Source organism: Carassius carassius, chromosome 8, assembly GCF_963082965.1.
Source record: "Carassius carassius chromosome 8, fCarCar2.1, whole genome shotgun sequence".
Classification (NCBI taxonomy): Eukaryota; Metazoa; Chordata; class Actinopteri; order Cypriniformes; family Cyprinidae; genus Carassius; species Carassius carassius.
In genome coordinates, this window is record NC_081762.1 from 21,324,008 (window position 1) to 21,347,622 (window position 23,615).

At 37.0% G+C, this 23,615-nt stretch overlaps 1 protein-coding gene across 3 annotated transcripts; it reads left to right on the top strand.

Moving 5' to 3' along the window:
• The first annotated feature begins 10,465 nt into the window (after nt 1-10,465).
• Nucleotides 10,466-22,636, top strand: LOC132145532 (KH domain-containing, RNA-binding, signal transduction-associated protein 1-like). Of its 3 annotated transcripts, XR_009434473.1 has the most exons (11): nt 10,484-10,740; nt 12,223-12,344; nt 16,476-16,592; nt 16,823-16,969; nt 17,420-17,556; nt 17,681-17,888; nt 18,008-18,075; nt 18,818-18,876; nt 19,808-19,997; nt 21,958-22,019; nt 22,373-22,636. XR_009434473.1 is itself a non-coding variant. In XM_059556640.1 (9 exons), the coding sequence occupies exons 1-9, from the start codon at nt 10,647-10,649 to the stop codon at nt 19,912-19,914; spliced, it is 1,059 nt and encodes a 352-aa protein (XP_059412623.1). In that variant the 5' UTR covers nt 10,466-10,646; the 3' UTR covers nt 19,915-21,054. The 3 variants fall into 3 exon arrangements, 1 of the variants encoding a protein (XP_059412623.1); XR_009434474.1 differs by lacking the exon at nt 22,373-22,636 and having other exon boundaries at nt 21,958-22,020; XM_059556640.1 differs by lacking the exons at nt 21,958-22,019; nt 22,373-22,636 and having other exon boundaries at nt 10,466-10,740; nt 19,808-21,054.
• Nucleotides 22,637-23,615: the final 979 nt, after the last annotated feature.

Consider the following 23,615-nt stretch of genomic DNA (forward strand, 5'->3'; position numbering starts at 1 on the left):
TTTCTTTATTGTATAATGAATATGCTGCATAGATGATACAAATAAAAAAATACTGCTACTGGTGCCTTCTCACTAAATAGTTTCCTCTGGCAGGCTCCTTTCAAATAACTAGGAGCAAATAAATACTAATACCAATACTAGGCTACCACTACTACTACTAATGATAATAATAATAATTATAGCAACAACTCATTACTCATTTACAAAATTTTTTTACACGCTAAAAACTAAAATATTCTCATAAAATAATTGTACACATTTTATAAGCTCAAATTAAATATTCCAAGGGGGCTTTACTCCGACTTGGCAACCATGTACGGAGGCGGGACTGGCTGTGCGCGGTCAGATTGATTGGTCAGTTTTCCTTGAATGATGATCCCACAGACTCATTGACAGGACGTAGTTTACACCGCCTCCCCTTAGTAACAGTTGCGAAGACAAGCATTTATTTGAGACTACGATTATGAAAATGTAGATTATTGTATGTGTACTAATATAATTAACTAAAGGGGTTAGCAAATAATCCATGATATTGCTACATATTGTGCATCTTCCAGTTTATGCCTCCAGGTCTGTATTCGCAAAATACAGAAATGAAAGAAAATATTAGGCTACATTAGGTTTAACATTTTCCATCCTTATTTTTTTATTTATTAATTTATTATTATTTTTTAATCTTAATTAACGTTAAGTGTATTATAGGTGGGCCAGGACTTTTTGTCAGAATTTTTATATACAGTTGATTTAATACAAGTTTTGACATTTGTGACAAAATGCCGGATGTCAGTGGATGAAATAATATGTCACAATGGAAACTAGGCTACTATTAAACAGTCCATTACAAGTTTTTAAGTATTTAAACAGTCAAATATTTATGAAACACAACATCCTCATGTTACATCTAGCCCTGGTATCTGCTTTAGAGCTAAATAATGTAACATGCATTATAGATGACTTCAAGTAATAATAAGCTACTGCATATTATAAATGCATAATCACACCCCAGGAGCAAATGCATAAAAATGATTATGATTAAGTTTTAGATTCAGCATATTAACCTTTTCATTGTAATTAAAGGGATAGTTCACTTTTTCTTCTTCTGCTGAACATAAAAGAAGGTATTTCGAAGAATAGTAAGCAAACTTTTGATGGTAGCCACTGACGAGAAAAATACTATGGAAGTCAATGGCTACCATCAAAAGAAACTCTTTTTTTTTATTATTGTATTTTTTGGGAGTAAATCTATAGCAATGTGATGTGAAACATGTAATGTGAGTGTAAATTCCTCTTTAATAGATGGGCTGATGCAGACACTAGAAGGCAGTCTGCTCCAGTCCAGATATACAAGTTTTCCTGAGGCACAGAGATAATAAGATCAGAGTAAAAGTTGACCCGTCAGTGAGAGAAGAGAACAGAAGCGGGCTGTGTTCACATCTCAAGGGCCTCTGGGCACTTACACAGTCAGAGTCTACGGGATGAGAAAGTGCCTTCTGCTAAATGAAAGATGATTATACTGTATGAAAGGTAGCCTATGTGAAGGTTTTCATGACTCTTTAATTATACTGTTATGCAAAGCAAATGTTCCAATCACGTTTTTTCAGTCATACTGGTCAATATATAATAAAGCAAACAAAATGCACAATATTTGCAACACAATGTAAATGCAATCTAACTGTATATTATATGCAAGTTTCTGGCAGTTTTCAACAGCGTTTTAATCCATTGACCACGAGGTGGCAGCAAAGTCTGTTTTTCAGTTTTACTATTTAATTTTTATTTATTTTTTTTAGATTTTTTTTTTATTTTATTTTAATTTCTATTTAAATTTTCGTTATGTTTTAATTTTCTTGTGTTTTTTAATTTTTTTTTTAAAATATGTCTATAAAATGTGTTTTTTAGTTTTTGTTATTTTATATATCAAATTAAACTTAATGAAAATGTGATGTGAAATGACAAGTTATTTTGACAGATATCTTAAGTAAGAATAAGTCAATAAATACATACTTTTTTTGTAGATTTTATTTTATCTCCATTATTGTTTATTTTTATTTTAAGTAATTATTACTAATTAAATTAAATTTATTATTATTTATTTATTTATTTATTTATTTATTTATTTATTTATTTTTAACTTAATTATAAAACCATGCCCAGGAATACCATTTTCAATTTCTCAGGAAAAAAAAATACAAAAACAAAAACACACATTACTCGTTTAATTGAGTGTATTCCCCTCTATATGGCAAAAAATGGACATGACACCTGAGCAACTCCTGATGGTCTTGTCAATGTTGTTAATGGTGTTAAAAGCAGCGGATATAAGTCTGACTGGTGGCTTTTATCTTCATGATTCACCAGACATTGCAGATGTCACATTATCTCAGCTTCTTGATTGTGATGCTGCTGTTGTGAACTCATTATCACCTTTTTATTTCTTCAGTTGTGCTGATATATGCATCTCACATTTGAAAAAAAAACTGATCTCAATATTAAAGTGCGACGATTGCAGAGAACATTAGTTGCTGGTTTGCCCTTGAGAGGGTGATAAGTTCTAGATTTGGCACCCATACTTATTCAGCGTGTCCTATTTTAGCCACTATAAAGGGGTGCGGTAAAAAGAAATCACACTAACCGCCCTGAATCTGTCAAAATCTTGTCCACACTGCTGGCTCTAACAGAAAATCATAGCATAATCCTTGGAAATGGCCACTATTTTATTGCCTTCAAGGCAACAGAGGAAAGAGAGCTTGTTCAGCAACTAGGCGAGATTAAACCCTGAGAGTTATTTTGCCTGTCTTACAACATATAAAATGATGTCTTTCATGGCACGCACATAAGCAATTTCAAGTCTCTTTGATCAACCACTTTATATAAGTATAATTTTTTAATAATTCAAATAGAAAACAGTTCTTTTAAATTTTTATAATATTTCACAATGTTCTTACTGTATTTTTGATCAAATAAATGCAACCTTGGTAAACAGTAAAAGACATAAAAAACATAAATCATTTTTATTGCTAAATAGATATATTAAACCACTGATAACCATATGCAAAAACCCCAATAGTGCTGTCATCCAAGATCACAAACTTACATTTCTGCCTAAATTACAGTGAATTGCCAATAAAGCAATTTCAAACAGTTAAGAGCATTTTTTAATAGACTCGCCAGTCTCCTGAAACAAGACCCCACTGACAGATCTGAGCCCCTGATGAAGATGAAGGATTACCCCAGTGCTTTCTGTGCACTTTATTCATGCTTTTTTGATGACATGCACTACAAGCACATTTGAAATAAACCTTCTATTACTACTGAATGAGTGTGAAATCTTTGGGATGTGCACCGCTCCATCTCTCCGGGGTCCTGTAGGTTTTTTTTATCTAGTGATGGTACATTAACGCTCTCAGAAGTCCCCTGCCGGCACATTCTTTCAGTTATGTCACGGCCCAACAGATTTTTCACAGACCTGTTATATCAAGAGAGGACTTCAAAAGCTTTCAGAAGACAAGACACCATCCATTTACAATGAGCAGCACAGTCTGGAGTCTTAAAAGCTCACCCTCGACCTCTCTTTCCCTCCTCTGTGCCAACATAGCTTTTGACTCAGGCCCGCTAGAGTGCAGGACGAGTTATTCACAATATCACAGTCAGTTACCGCTGAAAAATGTATTGATACACAATATTATTAAGGGTGCTTGCTAAATTGGAATAAATATCCGACCTGAAGTATCAAACTTTGAACTGTAACTTGTCCAGCGCTTGTTTGTGCATCAGACCTGAATGAAACCTCAAATCATATTTTGTTGAGGAGAGGAGGCACGTATTTCTTTCAAAGTATTTAACCTGGATTTTCACCATGTCACGCAATAAAATGAATGAAAAATCTCATAGATTTATATTTACAGCAACCACGGGCTGTTGTGACTTGGGCCAGTCATGTCAACAAGTTTTGCACAGGTAAAATGCAAAAAAATTATAATATATTTTTTTATTAAATATAATATATATATATATATATATATATATATATATATATATATATATATATATATATATATATATATATATATATATATATATATATATATATATATATAATATAAGATGCCATTTGTTTTTAACTTTAGATGCCAATATATTGTACAAAATGTACTTCAAAGGGCAAGAAAATATATTTACGATGTTAAAATACATTTTTTTTTGTAAATTAAATTGTACAAATATAAACTACTGTTCAAAAGATTTTATTTATTTATTTATAAAGTATCTTTGCGCTCCCTTGCATTTATTTGATAAAAAATACACTAAACCCGTAACATTATTACAATTTCAAATAACTGTTTTCTATTTTAATATATTTTAAAATGGAATTTATTAAAACTGGTAAAATGTTTGTTAAATATTTGAACTAGAAAAACTTCTGTAACATAATAACTTATGTAATTTCTGTCTTTATGTAATTTTTAAATACATTTTATGTTTTATTTTATGCTGAAAAAAACAAACTTATATAATGGTAGTGTATTTATATAAAAAATATTTAAAATGGCCAAAAAATATCTGAACTTATTAAAATTTTTATTTATGTAAATATATTGTATCATATATAATGGAAATATATTTGGGGGCTTTTTTTCTATATGTGTATATTTGAATTATACACATATTATATACACAATGGATGTGAAGCAAGCACTTGATTTGATATTCCGCTTCGCTCTTTGCTGTCTTTCAGCCCTCTGCTCTAAAAGGTCATTTACACCCTCCATCCTCTGAGTGTTTGTGTCTTTGGCAGGCAGTGAGCCCGCGCGGGGGTGTGCACATGTGCTGGTGAAACACGGTCAGCCTGACATTGAGACGGGACTCGAGGGTGATAACCGCACTCAAGGCCTCGCTGTCAAGTGCTGAGGGCTCTTGTTAATTCGTTGACAGGCGATTAGGATCAGACACAGTCTGGCCTGGTAAGTGTGGCATAGTTTACTCATGGCGCTCTCCTTCCTTTCTGTTCTGGTTAATCTCCACTGTAGGCCACTGATGATTTACATAAGGCTCATATTCAGCCTAGCTTTTGAATTATGCATATACACACACCCCAGCCCGTTCGCATCTCATCGGTGTCTGCACTTTGAAAATGCACCGTGTGTGAGAGGTAATTAGTACCTTTAGTGCCGGAGCCACAGAGGTTCCCTCAAAGGAACTACGCAACTATAATGCCACTGACCTTGCAGATACTTAAATGTCTACTTGGTTTCAATACATATAGATTGACTAAAGTCAGCAGGGATATGAGAAATCTGTTCAGACTGGCATGCTAATCTTGATGCACGAGTAATTATAAAGTCTTTTAATGCGTTGGCACGCTGCCCAATGAAGGCCTTCAGTGAATGACATGAATGACAAACACCACATGGAGGCCACCTAAAGGACAGAAGACATTTTAAGTAAGAAGAAAAGGAAATTACTGGCTATTAACCCTAATTTGGCTGGTTCGTTTGAGGATGTGTGGCTTTCAGAGCTTCTGGGATGCTCTGAATCATGGCTTGAGGTGCACATGGCTGGGCTTATGTGTGAAGCGCAAAGTAAAGTTGGCAGTACGCCGTTTACTGCAAATCATGCCCGCGGCTGCCTCAAACTGCTGGTCTAAATCGTGTGTTTTGAATCAGTTGGGTGGACAAGAGAAAGACAAGCATTCACCCAAACAAAAGGTCAAGCCTGATGGATCTAGTTAGACAGTCAAATTCACCTCAGCAGACTTGAGATAACGCTTCATGAATATAGTAGCCAATCATAAAACTAAAAGTGAAGTCACACATCATGTCCAAAAAGGCACTGAAATAAGCAATTGAAGCACTGTTTCAGAGTCGTAATGGAGGAAGGGTGGGTGGATACTTTCAGATAAAGACGAGTTTAGACAATTCAGCCTCCACACATTAACAAGGCAGTGATATAAAAACGGAGAAGATGAGATTAAAACAATACAACACCTCATAAAGTTGCTCTCAGTGATGCTTCAATTAATTTTCAACATTGTCTCAGATGATAAAATACAAAATGAGAATTTTTGACATAAAGTAGTAGGATTTGGTTATTAAAATTAATACATTACATCAGTTTGTGTGTGTGTGTGTGTATGTGTGTGAGAGAAAGAGTGTGAGAGATAGAGTGTGTGAGAGAGAGAGTGTGTGTGTAATTGTTTGAATTTAATGAAAACTTTTATTAAGCAAGGAGAAATAAAATGGATCACAAGTAATAGTAATGTTTATAACGTTCCGCAAGTCTTCTTTTGAACTTTTATTAGAAAATGTATTATGCAACCATAATATGTTAAAAATGCATTACTGTTTCCAGAAAATAAAATAATGAATGTTTCTTAAGCAGCAAATCAGCACATTAGAATGATGTCTGAAGGATCACTGAAAAATGTGTTAAATGCTGCTGAAATTTCAGCTTTGTATCACAGGAATAAATACCATTTAAAAAGAAACGCAAATACAAAGCCATTATTAATTGTAACAATTCACCATTTAAATATACTAACTTAATTTTAACCTCACACACACATATGTAATCTCCATGTAATGCTGTCGATGAAAAGTAAACCTGGTCATTTCTTTCATCTGGAGTTAGAATCTCTTTCTTCTGCTTTGCTGGCATACCCTTGAAATTCCCTCAAGTGAACTTGCAAACTATAGTGATTTGAAATCATTGAGACTCTCACAGATGCCATTTATCACTACTTTTATTTGCTCATTATAATTTCATGGCACCATCTTTCATAATTTAGTGCTCATCATCTCTAGCAGCTTTCTTTTTAAAAACAGCCCTTTATTTTCCTGAACTTCAAATAACCTGCACACAAGTTCAGCTCGACACGTCCAGTGTTCGTTGCACTTTAACCTCATGTACCGAAGTGACCAAAATTGAGAAATCACCAACCATTAATGAGACATTGAAACTGCAATTCAGACTCTGAACCTGCAGCGTAACCCCCCCCCCCCCCCCCCCAAACTCTGTATCATTAGGTCTACTGGTGAAGCCAGAGCTCGAATGTGCAGCGGATAAAGTGCCACTGGCATGCTGTCTTTATGGAAACTGATCAAAGAGAGAGCGGGAAAAGCACATTACACATGGCATTTCACTCTCAGTCGGTGCGTACATGTTTGTGTGCTTGCTTGGAAAAGCTTTGAAAATGTTGTTCGCTTGAAGTGATTATTCCAGCATCATTAGTGTATCTTATGCTTTTTTTGGTCTCTCAGGAAACAGATCTAGCTTGAGGCCCTTAAGCAGGTTAAAGGGAATCAAACCCTGTGCTGATTAATTATCAGAGCTCCTGTGAAGCTGTCACATGTGGAAAAGTGTGCTGTAACAGGCACCTTCTAAAAGCAGCGCTGTAGTTATTTCACATCAAACACACTGGAGAGCTAATTTTAACTTATTTTCTTGAAAATAATCCATTATTCAGCTTCCCTTTGGGTGGAATTGATTGCTTGGTTTGAAGTTATTTATAAAATCTTGATTTTTACCTTACAAAACCCTTGTGAAGCTTTTTCAGTTTTATCCATGCAATTCATTTTTAGATTAAAATGACGAATGACCTCTGTTTGGGATGTCGAGTAACTGGGAGAAACAAGTCCAACAGTTCCTCACTGAGATCTGCCTCCTAAATTGGCTTGAAAAGTCACTATTCATTGGCTTCACAATGTGAAGTCAGAGCCTGATGTGCAGCTCTAACATCAGGAAAACAACACACCAGCAGTTAAACCATGGGAGCTTTTCTCATATCACTTGATTTACTCGCTCAGTGTGTTTATTGTGCTACTGTATGAGTAACAATTTAGATTATATCACTAATAACTAACTGAACAAAAGTTTACACAAATATTACCATTCTACATATAGTAACTACTTTTAACTTACAAGAAACTCTGATTAATTAATCAGTAACAGCACTCTAGCGGTTTCTTTTTCATCCTGGAACTACTTAGAAACTACATACACTTATGTGTACAGCCACCCCAAAAAACTTACAAAAACTTCAAAAGCTTACAATGACCTGAGTCTTTGCAAACTGAGTTGTCCTGCTTTTCACTTTAGAATACATTTCCAAATAATTTGCAATTCCTTCTTGACAGATTTGGTAATACTTGAGTCCTTACTAGTGGGTTTTCATGATCTACACTTTAAAATGAATCATGCATTATTCACATTAATAACATAACTGTAAATAGCTTTGTAGTTGTCCGGAAGGTATGAAAAAATAGTAGTGTTATTGATTAGATAATGGTAAACTAGCTGTGTTTCTAAAGCTGTGTTCTTCTGTAGATTTCAGTACCTAAAATTATAACTTGTTTTGGAAAGTAGGTTTTCTTAACATAATTAATGTGCCATTTGTCAGTTATCAACAGAACAGAAGGGATTTGTTAAATGTGTTGCTACACCAGCTTTTGAACGAAATTTCAAGTGTTTGCCTCATGTCACAAGATGTTTTATCATAAGTTTCCTGCTATAGCAGGTGCTGAGAAGATGAGAGAGAAATTTTAAGGGAACACAGTGAGCTACAAAACAACTCACCTGATTATATTCAAACGTTTTTTAAATTACAAGATATAAAAGAAACATCAGGGAAATAAACAAACAATTAGCATTATAAAGTAATAGAAGTAAATAATAGCTTGTGACATTTATTTGTACATGCCAAAGCAAATTGCAGCTTTACTTAGCAAATATTGATTGTTCCACTCTACAATTAACCTTGTGAGGGTTTATTACCTGATTATCTTTTAAAACAAGAAGATAGCAAAGAAACAGCAAGGAATAAATAATGATTAATAATGATAATTATTAAATAATTTTATTTTTTAAATGATTTTTATATGCTAAGGCAAGGAACAGCTTTAGCTAGCAAATAGCAATCCGCCACACCACATTAACTCTGTGGAGTCCTTTATGGTGTAGTCTACTGTAACTATTTATCCTGGGCTGTGTGAATTTAATCGATGGCCTTGTTAAGAGAAAGAGTGAGGCAAAGCACAAAAGCAGCAGAGAAGAAAAAGTGAGGAATATACGCTAGCCAATCTCAAAGGCCACAGTGGTCAGAAGCCACTTCGTTATGAGTTTGAATAGTCTAACATGCTCGAACAGAGTGTGTTAACCTTGAGCGAGGCTGAGGGGAGAAGGGGAGCGGAGGCTGGTGCAAGTGGTGCTAAAGGCCTAAGCAGGTGTGACAGTTCTGAAAGCTTTCACTGGACAAAAAGGTTTCACTGGCCTCCTAGCAATGCTGAGCCATGGTTGACCTCACTGCTTTCCAGCACTGGAATAGAGGAGCTGTGTTTTTAGTAGAAGAGATGAAGGAAAGCAAGCACGTTTGTGTTTACATGAAAGATGCATATTATAATAATAGTGTAAAAGTGCAGCATATGTTCTCTAATTCAAAACAGATTAGAGATCATGAGACTATGACAGAATTATCTTGTAAGTGTGACTAATAAATAAACATGTAAATTAAATTTATAAATCAAAGGATATGCAACCCATCAAGTTTGCGTTTACAATTTTTATAGTATTAAATGTTTCACCACCGACGCTTGAAAGTAAATCATTTTCCATTTTCATCCAGTGGGGGGCAGCAAACATTATATTATGCACTGTGCGCCATCCCTTCATAATTTACCACATAGATGAGCCCAGAAGCTTATGCAAACGTCTGTGGATGCCTCCAAGAACCAGACAGCATAACAGCATAGTAATTCATGCATAACAGATTTATATTTACTGGAAGAACACAGATAATTTTTGTATGAGGAGTGCACCAATTATATTGTGTATCTGAAGAAATATTTGTATGTGTGTGTGTGTGTGAAGAGTTCAGATACACAAGGCTCTAAGTGCCATTTGAACATTTCTTGTAAAATGAGCCAGCTCCTGTGTGTAAGGTTCAGTAATTTCACTTTAATGGCAATTAATATGATTTTTTTACTGCCATTAAAGAGAAATGGGGGGGGTGGGGGGGGGGGGGGTGGGTGCCCTTGAGCAAGGCATCGAACCCCCAACTGCTCCCCGGGGGCCGCAGCATAAATGGCTGCCCACTGCTCCGGGTGTGTGCTCACAGTGTGTGTGTGTGTGTGTGTTCACTGCTCTGTGTGTGTGCACTTCGGATGGGTTAAATGCAGAGCACGAATTCTGAGTATGGGTCACCATACTTGGCTGAATGTCACGTCACGTCACTTAACTGAACGTAAACATAGGAGCCTCAGAAAAATTCTAATATTAGAGCAAGATTTCAGATAGCACTTAGAACATTTTGCATATGACCTCTTCATATATATATAAATGGGACTGGCAGCGTTTTCCCAAAGCAAATGCAATTTTGTATAGACAATCCAAAAACTTTCAAAGTGGGCGGTCCCATACGTCTCGTTTCGTGACGTAATTTCCGCTAGCTCAAGTCATTTGCGCTCGTCTCCAGCTTTTGTTCATCTGTCTGTGACCGCGCGCCGGAGAACAGGAGCCATTGCCTCTCAGTAACGTTACAGCAGCAGCAGCAGCCGCCGCTCGTGTGTTCGCACCTCAGAAGTGGAAGTGGATACAGACGTAGTTTCGCCATCAGACGTTTGGTGTTTAAACCTTCTTTAACTCAGAAGCTGAACATGGAGACTGAGAACAAATACCTCCCGCAGCTGCTGGCGGAGCGCGACAGCCTGGACGCGTCGTTCACGCACGCCATGAAACTTCTAACCGCAGGTAAACGCCGTTGTTTTTTGAAAACGAAGGAGAGGAGGCTAAACCGGGAACTTGTTGCTATGTAGAGAAAACGTAATTTTATTTAGAGAAACGCTGTGGGTCTACTGTAGTCGTTCACGGGACGCAGGGCGACCGTTACAAAGTCTCGCTTCAGCGCGCGCGCGGGGGGTGAGCCAGGCACGTGCAACCGAAGCCATTTTCAGTGTTTATGTTATGCTTTTTTCGGCGGGAGAAATTCACACTTTACCGGGTGATAAAATTACTTTTTACCCTTCTCTATTAAAACCCGTAGTGGTGTGGAGTTATACTCCCCTCATTCACCGGGCAGCAGTCCCGTGTCCGCTTCAGTGCGGTGTTTGAGCGCGTGTTGGATTCGGTTTAACGTTAACAGCCGTGCGTTCTTCGAAGTGGACACTTCATAAACAGATTACGCCTTTTATACAACTTTACCACCGCGAACTAGTCTCCTAACGTTATACGAATTAGAGTAAATTTCAATGACATATAAAAAATGACTGTCGTGTTAGAATTGCGTATGAATTAGTTTTTTTATGTGTATATAAATAATATTTGCTGCCCTTTGTTTGCTTGTAAGGAGGGCTTTGTGTCTAAGGGGGTCAACGTGGCGTTTCTTTGTAACGTTACGCGTCAATTCCGAGCCTACATTCGCTTATCTTTCATGTCTAGACGGAAAGATCTGGAAAGCTTTAGATGAAAACCTTCCAAGTCTGATCAAATGCAATTGAAGTCGGCTGAATGTCTTAAGTTTGAGAAGTCGTAGTAATAAAAACCATGTTCCGGACCATATGTGCCTTTAGTGTGGGAATTGTTACATCTGGAGCTGAAATGGTTTTTTTTTTTGGTGTAGGAAATGTCTTTTCCTGGCCTCGTTTCACCACGTCTTATATCATCAGTCTAGTGGGAGGTTAACTGTATCTTGTGGCTTGTATTAGCAGATCAGTTCCTTAAGTTACCTTTGCAGAGGCATGCAAGTGTTGGTTTTTAGCATCACACTTGCAGTAAAAAGCAGGCTATTGATTGATGGCTGTTGCTGCCAGTGAGGCAAGCACTTTTCTTTGCAACCTGAAGCAAACACTTAAATCTCAGAAGTACATGTGGCATTGATGTAAAATGACCTGGAGAGGCCAAAGAGAAAATCTTCCAGCCCTGTAAACATAAGCTTCTAATCCAGTCATATTTAAATGAGGGTGATCTAACCATGTACGTTAATATGACTCCTGATTATTGATGGCCATTTTTAAGGTTTAAACCTTGATACTTGAAACAGAATATATTAATGATCTTATCTGATGGAAGTTAAAACTTGTGTGCAAATGTTTCTGGTGTTTGAGTTTTGTAATGCATGTAATATCTGGTTAAGTAATGACTGGTAAAGTATCTTCAAATATATCGAGATGCTTAAATTTTTGCGTTTAAATGTTCAAATCTGATGCCAGGAAATATTTTTTTGTGGCTTTTTAGAAATCGAGAGGGTTGAGAAAGGAGAAACAGAGAAAGATACAGAAAGCTACCTGGACATCTTCACCCAGAAAAACATTAAACTGAAGGAAAGGGTTCTCATACCAGTCAAGCAGTACCCTAAGGTGAGTGTCTCTGTGGTATTCAGGAAAATGTATGCTGTGCTGGTTTACGCGATTACTTGTGCGCTGCTTCAGATCTGGTGTTGAATGAATGTGTAACACCTCAGTGGAAGCAAAGGTTACCTAAGGATTCTCGAGGGGTACAAAAAATTACAGGAAAGTAGAACTTATTTCTTGATAAGTATTGCATTAGTATTGGAAAGAACTATTAAAGAGCAAAATAGTTCTGGTCTCACCAAAGGCATACATTTGTTGAAGCCTGCAAAAGACCTGTAATCTGTCATGAGGAGGCTTTAGGTATTTTATAAATGCATGTTTTTTTTTGTATACGTCCTGTGATATCTTACCTGCCAGAGGTGATCAGACCGTTTGATTGAGTCTTCTGCTGTTTTAGAGGCAGTAGCAGTATTATTTTTTTCAGTTTGACCTTGCAAGTTTGCTTCGTAGATCAATTGGGATTAGATGAAAGTAACATTTTATTTTTCTCCACCTCTTCCCAGAATCCAATCTTGAGCGCTTTTTTTTTCTTTTAGTATTACATGAATATCAGATTGGTATGCAAGAAAATGATTGACTGATTATGCTGCTCAAGTCCAATTGAAAAATTGCTGTTTCTCTTTAGAACAGCTTGTTATATTAAGCTTTTGCTTATATTTGATTAAAAAATGGGTTGTCATGAGGATGTGCCATGTGTGGACCGTGTTTGTAGAGGCAGCAAATTATGTTAGGTCTTTGCTTATGACTTGCCTCAAACTTGTCAGCTGGACACAATATAATGATTGTAATGTGCTGAAACATATTAATATAATATAACTGAGTGACGGGAGTTATTAGCATAACTGTCTGTCGGTTAGGATAAACTGCTCATAAGGTTAGTACATTTACATTTATGAACATGAATAACAATTTAAAAAGAAAATCAAAAGTTTGATTAATTCATCCATGAAGATTATTTCAAGCCATAATGACAGTCTAAATGCATTAAAACATTGTGAACAACCTGAATGAAGGTGCTTATGTGAACTTTAATTTGAACTTCTAGAGTTGCAAAGGGGTGGGAAATTTCTTGAAACTTAAAAAAAAAAATCCCTGGAATATTCCAAAAAATCCTGGAAAGTTAACAATTTCTGGAATGTTTCCGAAATTTACTAGAAATGTTCCATCTTTTTGCAACTCTACGTCTTTTTTCATAACAATAATCTATTTTAGGGGTGGGCGATATGACTAAAATCTTATCACGATATGAGAAATTTTGTATCACGATAACAATATATATCTTGATATAGTTATTTTTTATTAAGATTTTATACCATAGAATTTTCATAATCCTTGTCACCAATGGCAATATCAAACTAATACAAGAAGAAAAACTAAAAACTCAAGTTCACTGGAGATACATAAACAGCGATGAAATAAGAACAAGAAACTAATTACACGACAATAGGACAAAAACTACTATATATAAGAAATAGTGTGTAAAGGAATTAGTTATATCTATACACACACACACACATATATATATATATATATATATATATATATATATATATATACAGTACAGACCAAAAGTTTGGAAACATTACTATTTTTTATGTTTTTGAAAGAAGTTTCTTCTGCTCATCAAGCCTGCATTTATTTGATCAAAAATACAGAAAAAACAGTAATATTGTGAAATATTATTACAACTTAAAATAATAGTTTTCTATTTGAATATACTTAAAAAAAAAATTTATTCCTGTGATGCAAAGCTCAATTTTCAGCATCATTACTCCAGCCTTCAGTGTCACATGATCATTTAGAAATAATTCTAATATTCTGATTTATTATGAGTGTTGGAAACAGTTCTGCTGTCTAATATATTTGATGAATAAAAGGTTAAATAGAACTGCATTTATTCAAAATAAAAAAAAAACGTTCAAAGCCAATAAAGCAGCAAGAATGCTCACAAGCTCTATTAGCAGCTGCTGCGCGCACAACAACGTGACGTCACGTGAGAGTGCGCACGCTGTTATTCATGCATCTGCCTGCATCTGTGTAATACATGTAAGACTGCCGTCATTCAAATAATGAAAACCATATTGCCGTAAACAATGTATTTTGCGGCACCACGAAAGAAACAATGGAGCACAATATGAATCGATAGACTTAATTTCGTCCATCTGATTTATATTGTCATATCGCCCAGCCCTAATCTCAAATTTTATTTTATTTTTTTCAAAAACTGAGCATGTTAGTGAACAGATTGCACTCCACTCTTCATCCCGATTTTAGTATGGCTGCAGAGAAAGCCCAGATGGAAGTACATTCGGGTCGATTCTGGCTGAAATGCGGCACTGTTGGTTCAGCCTTGGCTAAGGTTGGGCCGTTGGATGATGCCATCGTCCATCGCTGATGGCTGATAGACATCACAATGTTGCACTGGCATCCAGATCCCCCACCCCTTTTTTTTTAAATGCACGATCACTTTTTAGTCTCTCTATCACTTTCGAGATTCGTTATAGCAAATACTCTATTTATGCTATGGAGCTACAGTATTTGCCGCACACACAAGATTATATGTTTGTCAGTGGTGCTGAGGATCTGCAAATCATTTGCCATCGTCCTCCGTCATCTTTCCTTACTACTGTCTACACCGAGATGCGGCAGTTGTCATGTTGCGCCGCATCAGCTAAAGACTTCTACACTGGACACGAAAAGCAACTGTTGAAAATAATTTGAAATTTGTCAACTCTTCATAAATAGAACGCAGCAGCAGTTTACTGTCAGGGATTTGTGGCGTCGTGTCGCATCCAATGTAGACAGCATCATAGAACATTTATTTATACAAAATAAATCAAATTAAAAAAAAATATATATAAAGAATATTTACAACTATTTACATGTAGGTATAAAAGGGATCTTGCTTGGAAGAGGGAAGAGTGAGAGTCAAAGTGAAGGAGTGGAGACGCACTTTCTTCCAAGCGAGATCCTTTTTCTTCCTGTTTCTATAAAAGTACGAAGATGTATCGCACAGCTCCGGGTATCCACATACAGTGACGACGATTTGTCTTTGGATATCAGATTTCTGCCTCTGCTCGCTACGTCATAATCATGTCACTACTAAAGCAAGCTCCTGATTGGTTAACGCGGTGTATATTTTCGCCAAAGTTCAGATTTTCAACTTCAGCCAATCACGTGCTATGCACGTCAAACACCCGAAATGCTCAATTTGCGCTGCAGGATGTCTATCGCATCTTTGCATTAACTTAGCATGTAAATCGCTTGAGCTTAACGATTCATTCGCGAGTCTGATGTGAACGCACCATAACCGCCGAGCTGAGGCTACAAAACACTTCTGGCTGACATACGGCTTTTCTCTATGGGATGATCTCTGCTGAAAGCTGTTGTAAGTACAGCAGCTTTGCACTCCGTGTAGTTGTGCTCATTTTATTTCATGGGTGGGGTGCTGCTAGAATTAAGAAAATCGGCCGCTGAGAAAGTTTTGGCGGTTTAATCTCGACTTAAATCTACAGTATGCGCGTGAGACAATGTTATTCTTCTGTTGTCTTTGACATCAGAACTATTGTGCTACCGGCAGCGCCACCCTCTGCTCGCATGAACGCGTCACCAGCACATCAGCACCAATAACATGGAGAAATGAAACAATTTGCACAGCCTTTTTGATATTCTATTAATAAACCAACAAATTGAATATAAAAAAATTGTAACCCATCCTTGAGGTGTATTCAGTAGGAGACTCTTAGGTTCTCTCTGCTGAAAGTTACTTTGATTTTAAATGTTGTACCTAGCTCTTAGTTTTTTTTCCGAGTGTCGCTTCTTTTTGGTTTTGTGCAAAGAAACGTTTTTTTTGTCTCCCGAGTGTGATTAAAAAAAAAAAAAAGTTCTCAATTTTTGCTGAGTGTCCTAATGCTTGTGTTCCCAGACTGCCTAATGTAACCCCTCGCTTTGGTGTCAAGCAGTGCACGACTCTGGCCTTTGATCTCTGTGCATTGCATTTAGTCTGGTCCTGTTCAGGAAGATCAAAACTATTGAGTTTTTAGTCCTTGAAAACAACTTCAGTCAGTCTAAGTGAGGCACTGTAGAATTCTTCAAACGATGTGGGTTTAATATTTAAGTTTTTGTTTCTTTGTGCAGTTTAACTTTGTTGGGAAGATCCTTGGACCTCAGGGGAACACAATCAAGAGACTGCAGGAGGAGACTGGCGCTAAGATCTCTGTACTGGGGAAAGGATCCATGAGGGACAAAACCAAGGTAAAGTGTTATTGAGGTTCTTTTTAAAAGTTTGAATTAATTTGCAAGAACGATTTACCAGGGGCACCTACTTTTGTTGCTGGATTTCTAAGATAGCTCTAAAATCTCTAAAGGAATAAAAGGATGATTTTAGGATATTTGATGCATCACATTCTGGTTGTCTGTCTTTATGAAGGTTAAATGAAAAACTAAGGGTAAACTGGATCTGCTGAACTGCTTTGTGTTTTTAGGAGGAAGGCTTGAGGAAAAGTGGAGAACCAAAGTATGCACACTTGTCCATGGAGCTTCATGTGTTTATTGAGGTGTTTGCTCCTGTTCCTGAGGCATATGTGCGCATGGCTCATGCCATGGAGGAGATCAAAAAGTTCTTGTTCCCTGTAAGTATTTAGAAATCTGCTCTAGATTCAAGAAGGGCAGCCCGGAGATCATGTTCATTGCAGTGAAGTGCTGATATTGTGTTTTGTCTAAGCTTTCCGTTTATAGTGCTGTGATTTATGAATTCCAAATGGGCCATTGTTTAAGTCCAAACCGCCTGCGTTGTTGGATTGTAACTCCACTTGCTCTGCCTGTGGCAGCAGATTAATATTTAATGATAAATTGGTTGTTTTCAAACTCATTTCTGTGCCTAAACTAAGTGACTGAAAGGTTTCACTAAACAGTGTGTGCGTTTCCACTACAAATTACTTTAACCTTTGTACGTTGTGTGAGCTATGCAAGTCTAGGTTTCTCATGCTGTTCAACTCTTTAAGCATCTGATTTTATGGAAAGATACAATGTCCTGATGTGATGAAAGTTTCATTTTACTAAGCTATGTGCCTGTCTCCCAGGACATGATGGATGAGATTTGCCAGGAGCAATTCATGGAGATGAAGTTTCTAAACGGTGGCCAGGAACATGGGGGCAGAGGCCGAGGAGGGCCACCAATCAGAGGCCGTGGAGGTCTTCCTCCTCCTGGAGTACCCAGGTACCCACACTAATGAATGCTCCTTTTTAACAGATTTATTGTGACTTGGTTTGAGATGGATTTGCATGTAGATTCTAAAACTGGTATTAATGCAGAGAGAACCTAACACTTTTAACCTTTGCAGGGGTCGTGGTATGCCCCCACGTGGTGGTCGTGGCGGACCCCCTCGAGGTGGAGCCACAAGGGGAGCACCTGCAGGTAGAGGAGGACCATCAGCCCAGCCGCCCAGGGGAGCAGCTTCCAACCGTGCCCGTCCACCCGCCCCTGCGTCTCAGAGGATGCCCCCTCCACCACCCTCGCACCCTCCTGCTCAAGAGTCATACGAAGAATATGTATGTTTTTTTTTTTATAGATATTTTCTGATTTTGCTTTGAAGATGTTGAGTGCACTACTAGTATCTTCAAAGTTTATGCTGATGTGGATTGATTTCATTTTTTCTTTATTTCTTCAGCCTTATGACGAGAGCTACACAGAGGCAGGCTATGAATCCTATGACAGCTACTACAGTCAGCCACAAGCGTAAGTTAATAGTACAATTTATTATTAATATTATTTTTGGTTTGGGACCTGGAAAGTGCAGGTTTCCTCAAAGACCAACTTATCTTATAATTACTGTGGTTTATGGAGGTTTTTTGGAAAAAGGGTGATTGTTTTTTTGCTTAGTTCAGCACTTCTCAAAGTCCAGACTCTGATCCGGACCCGGAGGGAATTCAATCAGGGCCCGCCTCCATTTCATATTACAGGAATTACTTTCCTACTTGCGTATTTTTGGAGATGGTCCGAGATGAAAGCGAAGGCAGGATATTTAAAGATTTCCTGTGTGACATTCTGTTGTCATGATATGCAGTGAGCTTAAGTTTGATGTAATCAGGCAACACTTCACCGCTGGATAATGAGTTAAAATATTTACACTTAGATTATGCCAATTTGACTCAATGGCAGTGTCGAGTATTTTCATTACATTGATTTATTTTCACTATCAAAACTGACAGAAATAGATAAACTGAGCACTGCACATTTCAAATGTTTTTTTTATGAACGTATCTTTGAAAAGACCCTCTTTTTTTTTTATTTATTATGCATGTTTTGTAATAACCAATTGTTCCGGACCTTTGACATTGATGAAAATTCAGATTTGGACCTTTTGAATGTAGATTTGAGAACTCCTAACTTAGTTTATTTTATGGAAATTCAGGCCAGTTTCTCTTGTGTAAGATTTGTTCATTTGAACAGTGTTTGTGTTTGCTTATTTTTATTTCAGAGAACCAGAATACTATGACTATGGACATGGAGAGACACAGGAGGGCTATGAAAACTATGGTGAGTTTAGTTTTCTCGTCATTTAATCCCCAAACCTTCATCTGTTTCTGATGGTTTCAAACATTTATTATAGTTACTTCAAGGGTGTGGACAATGTTACAGTTGATAACACTGGTGTTACTGAACAGAACAGTTCCTGTATTTCACAATTTTTTACAGAAGTATTACTACCAGACCAATGTTATATTTATATATTTGGAAATAAAGCCCGTCACACAGGCTGTCTGAAATCGCATACCGTCTAGAAGGTATTTGCTTTGAGACCATTACTGTTGAAGTACATTCTATTTAGTATGAATATGTCTTTTTGAAAACTATGAATTTGGAAAAACTTGTCAGGGTACTCTGACCTACTGTGTATTATGAAGTAGCCATATCTGGATGAAGCACACATTCAGTTTACTTTATACTTATTTTATAGCAAGTGCCCTACCAGCAATGTTTTGACTGACTTTTAAATAGGGCTGCATGATTAATTGCATGTGATCGTCGTGCGTGTCTCGTCAGTAAAGCCGGTTTTGTGATTAGCAGTAAATGTCCATCACCTGCTTTCAAATGGAGCGGCACTTAATATACAGAGTCATAGTTCACCGACAAGCTACGCAATATTGCGTTCATAACTGAATGCGATTCATCTGCGATTTATGACGGGGTATTGCGCAGCTTGTCAGCGAACTACGGCTCTGTATATTAAGTTTCACTCCATTTGAAAGCAGGTGATGGATATTTAGTACTAATCACAGAACCAGCTTTAGTAAAGAGACAATCGCATGTGATTAATCGTACAGACCTACTTTTAAACAATTCTTGTAAATTTGCATTTATAACCATTCTAACACAGTGAAGATCATTTATTTACATGATATCTTTTGGTGAGCTATAGATTGCTTGCTGTTGTTTTACCCACTTGCAACTGTGTTTGCTCCCGCAGCTCAAGATGACTGGAACGGGACACAGCGCACTGCTGGCGGTGGAAAAGCAACCACTCAGAGACAGACTAAGCCTGGGTTAAGGGAACACCCATATGGACGATACTAAGTCTGATTAGTGGAACGTCACCCAACGCTTCGCCATGACAACTGTGTCCCATGGCAGCTCACGCTTTAAGCAACCCGACAAAAGTAATTGTCCGTTTGTTTTTTTTTTTGTATTTTGGTTTTGTGTTTTTTACTCCAGACTTTTTTAAAGAAACTCGACAGAATGGCATTTGATTTGCCTCAAGAATCAACATAACCTTTAGAAGGATTAGTTTAAACATGGCTGTTTTTTTTATTATTATTTATTTTTGTTTTTGCCAATATCTCTTCCTCTGCTCATACCTACCCTTGCTTTTTTGCATTTGTCCATGGTAAACGTTTGTTCCAATGATTGGAAAAAGTATTTAGCTGAAAGGTAAAGCATAACAACTGTACAGCCACTTTTTATGTGTCTCAGGACACCACTTTAATTTTGTGTTACCTTAAAAACTCTGCTGAGGTGCAGTTGCAGATTCCTATGTAGGCTACATTTCAAAATTCTGTTTAATACTAGCATATCAAAAATACCCTAAACGTAATGTCTGTTTTGTAATAAGGAGTATAAATTACTGAAATGCAAAATGTCTTTAATGGTATTTCCAACAGCCATTGATTATTCCTAATTTGATTTAAATAGTCTTAAAAGCTGTAAATGTTAATTTAGGCCTCAATATTTTTCCTTGCATCTTTAGAGTTTTGAAATATAGCCCAATTAGACGCTGTTGAGATGGAATGTCCTCAAATCCTTAATTTGTTAAAATAAGATGTTACTTTTCAAAACTGTTCTGTAGAATAACCCATGTTTGGCTATTTATGTTTAAAGGGGGAAAAATAGTCAGATTATCGTGGATGACACCATGCTATATAAACTGCATGCACAAACTGCTTAAAAAAGGATTGGGACAACAATCTCCACAAGGGTCATCTCTTTCTTATGTAAAGGGATCCTGCAGCTAAAACTGACTCTATTGTACATAATTTAAAGAAGAAAAAAAAACAACCCATATCCAAACTGTTCTTTACTGCCATTTAGTATTTGTATCCTCTCCATAAAATGCAGAATGACTTGTGTAAGCTTGCCTAAATAGGTAACTAAATCTGTCCAAAACATGTTTTGCAGCATATGTCAATAAAGCCTAGATTGTTTTTTATGAAACTTTAACCTGGTTTATTTTTCTTTGTCTTCATAAAATCTGAAATTTCCTTTTAAATAACTCATAACCTGCGGTTCGATTTTAAATTTAAAACCATGCATGTAGTCTGAAGTCATAAACTACACTAAAGGAGTCTGTTTAAAGTGTTTGATTTGACAATTAAAAGCACACCTTTAATGTTTCTCTCTCTTTTTATACTTAAAAAGGACCCTAGAGGTAAGACCTGTGCTCTTTAAAATAACCTGGATAGCTTCCTAATGTCTATAGAGAGAACTAAAGCTTTCGATGCTTGGGTATGTATTAAACTTTTCTTGAATGACATTTTATTTTTGGTCTCAGAATGGGAAATGTATTACAGCCTGAAATAATTTAGTAAAAGCCTGCTGCTTTTAGTAAAGAGGACCGGAGAGGACTGTTAAACTTTAAGTGCAGCATTGTAAAGGTAACCCTAACCCTAAATTTGTACGTGTGTAGTGTTACATTCATATACTTAAAACTGTTTGGTAACAGCGTGCAATGATTTAAAAGATTCAATCGTTTAAAAATATAAAAGTAAAGTGGAAAAATATACATATACAAACACGCAGTAATAGATTTTGCTAATAATATTTCTGTACTAACATTTCAGAGCAGAATTATAATGCAACTCATGCTAAAAGTGCTCAGTGTCAAATCTTGATCCATCTATGTTTGTAATGCTGCTCCAGTTTTTTTTTTCTTTTCTTTTTTTTTTTTTCTTTTGCGATTTGTTTAACGTATTGAAAAACTCAAATGTCCTACCTGGAAAAAGTTACCTGGAAAAGCTTGAGTTGCATGACTCAAACTTGGCAGATTGCATGAGCTTCCTCAATACAAAATAGTTTATCATAGCAATGTTTGGTTGTTCGCTCATAGCATTCTCTCTTCCTTAGGTTGTGATGCCAAGCAATTCCTGGAAATGGAACATTTAATCGAGTGTCAGACCTCTCCTCAGGTTAGTTATCTTTTCCACTGAAACTGAAAACATGCATCAATGCTAGTCCGTTAAAAAAAGTTTTGTTACTTTTGTTTGTTTTATGTAGTTTTAGTCCATCTTAATTCTGATGAGTCAAATCTTTCCAAATCTGCGTGTTCTGCAAGAAGAGCTAAATGGCACAAAGTTGCACTGCCCTAATGGGCTTGCTTCCGGTTTCCACTATATACTCAGCTCTGTAATTACTGGTAGCCCCAGTGGCTAAATGTGATGAATGGACCACTGGCGGATTATTTAGATTTCTCAGTGTTGTGTGTGTGTGTGTGCTCCTTCATCTTGCTTGCTTTGCTGATCAACTTGTAATTCTCCTACAGGAAAAGACAAGCGTTTGTTCGCAGTGTAAGAGCAATCTTACCTTTGAACACCAGCTGCCTTTAAGGAATCATGGACAGTCTGACTGAACAGCTTTTGAACAGTGTGGAATGGCAGAAATCGATGGTCCTGTCGGCAAACATTTGATCCAGCATCCTCTTAATGTGTTAAAGCAGAAAAGTCTTAAGCTCTTGGTGCTGTTTATATTGGCTCTCCAGTCGTTATGCAAGGTCATTTTCTTTGTACTGAATGTTTGGTTTCTCTATACTTGTTCACCTCCAGTGCTTTATTCTGCAAGACGAGCATTTCTTCCCTGGTTCATTGCTTGAGGAATGTACATGCTAATTTGGAGTTGTCCAGCCCCTATCTCTTAGCACAGACTTTGTCCGTTAATTGCCATGGTTATTTTAATCTTTCTCTTGAGTAGATATGTTTGAATGGGTTTATGCTGCCGGTGCTCTCTTGCAGTTTGTATGAATCGCAAATGAATCTTGCGTCTGATGAACCAAGCACAAAAAGCTCCAGGTTTTTGCAGTGTAGCGTAACGGTTGATCTAAATCATGCCAACGCTTTTTACCTTCTGGATAAAGGTCTTACTTGGCCTAAATGAGAGCTTTCCATAAATTCTGCGTTGTTTTTTTTAATCCTCGCTGTGTTTTGCACTGTGCATGTGTATGTGGTGTTGTCAGTGTATATCGCTGTAGCTTCCATCTCTTGAAGTCCTGAGTCCTCTGCACAGATTTTAATAAGCATCAGCCACTGCTCAAGTTTCATCAAACAATTGGAAATGGCTACGCGTGTGTAGAGGATTGACTGGTTTGTATACAGACTTCACTGTTATGAAAAATCGCAAAAGCAGACAGATGCTTAGGGGTTAAAGAAAACTTCTCTCAAGGAGGAGGAAGTGTTCAAACCCACTGTGAGCACTTAATGGGTCTTCGTTGACATGGTCATATCTGTTTGCGTTGGACATGTGTGGCCTTAGAGCTGCTTGGGGAATGCCTCTGGGGTAATATGCAAGGCATGTGTGTTGGTCCGAAACTGGGGGATTGTGGTTCGGCAGCTCTTTTCTTTTAACAAACATTGTGCATGCCGAAAACAGGAAGCATGGCTTTGTGAATGCAAATGGAATTGAAAAATGCCTACACTACTGACTGTTCATCTTCCTGCATGGCTATTTTGCTAGTTTCACACCTAACCAGTTCACACACACCCCAGGGAGTCAGGGTTTTGAGTGCACGGGGA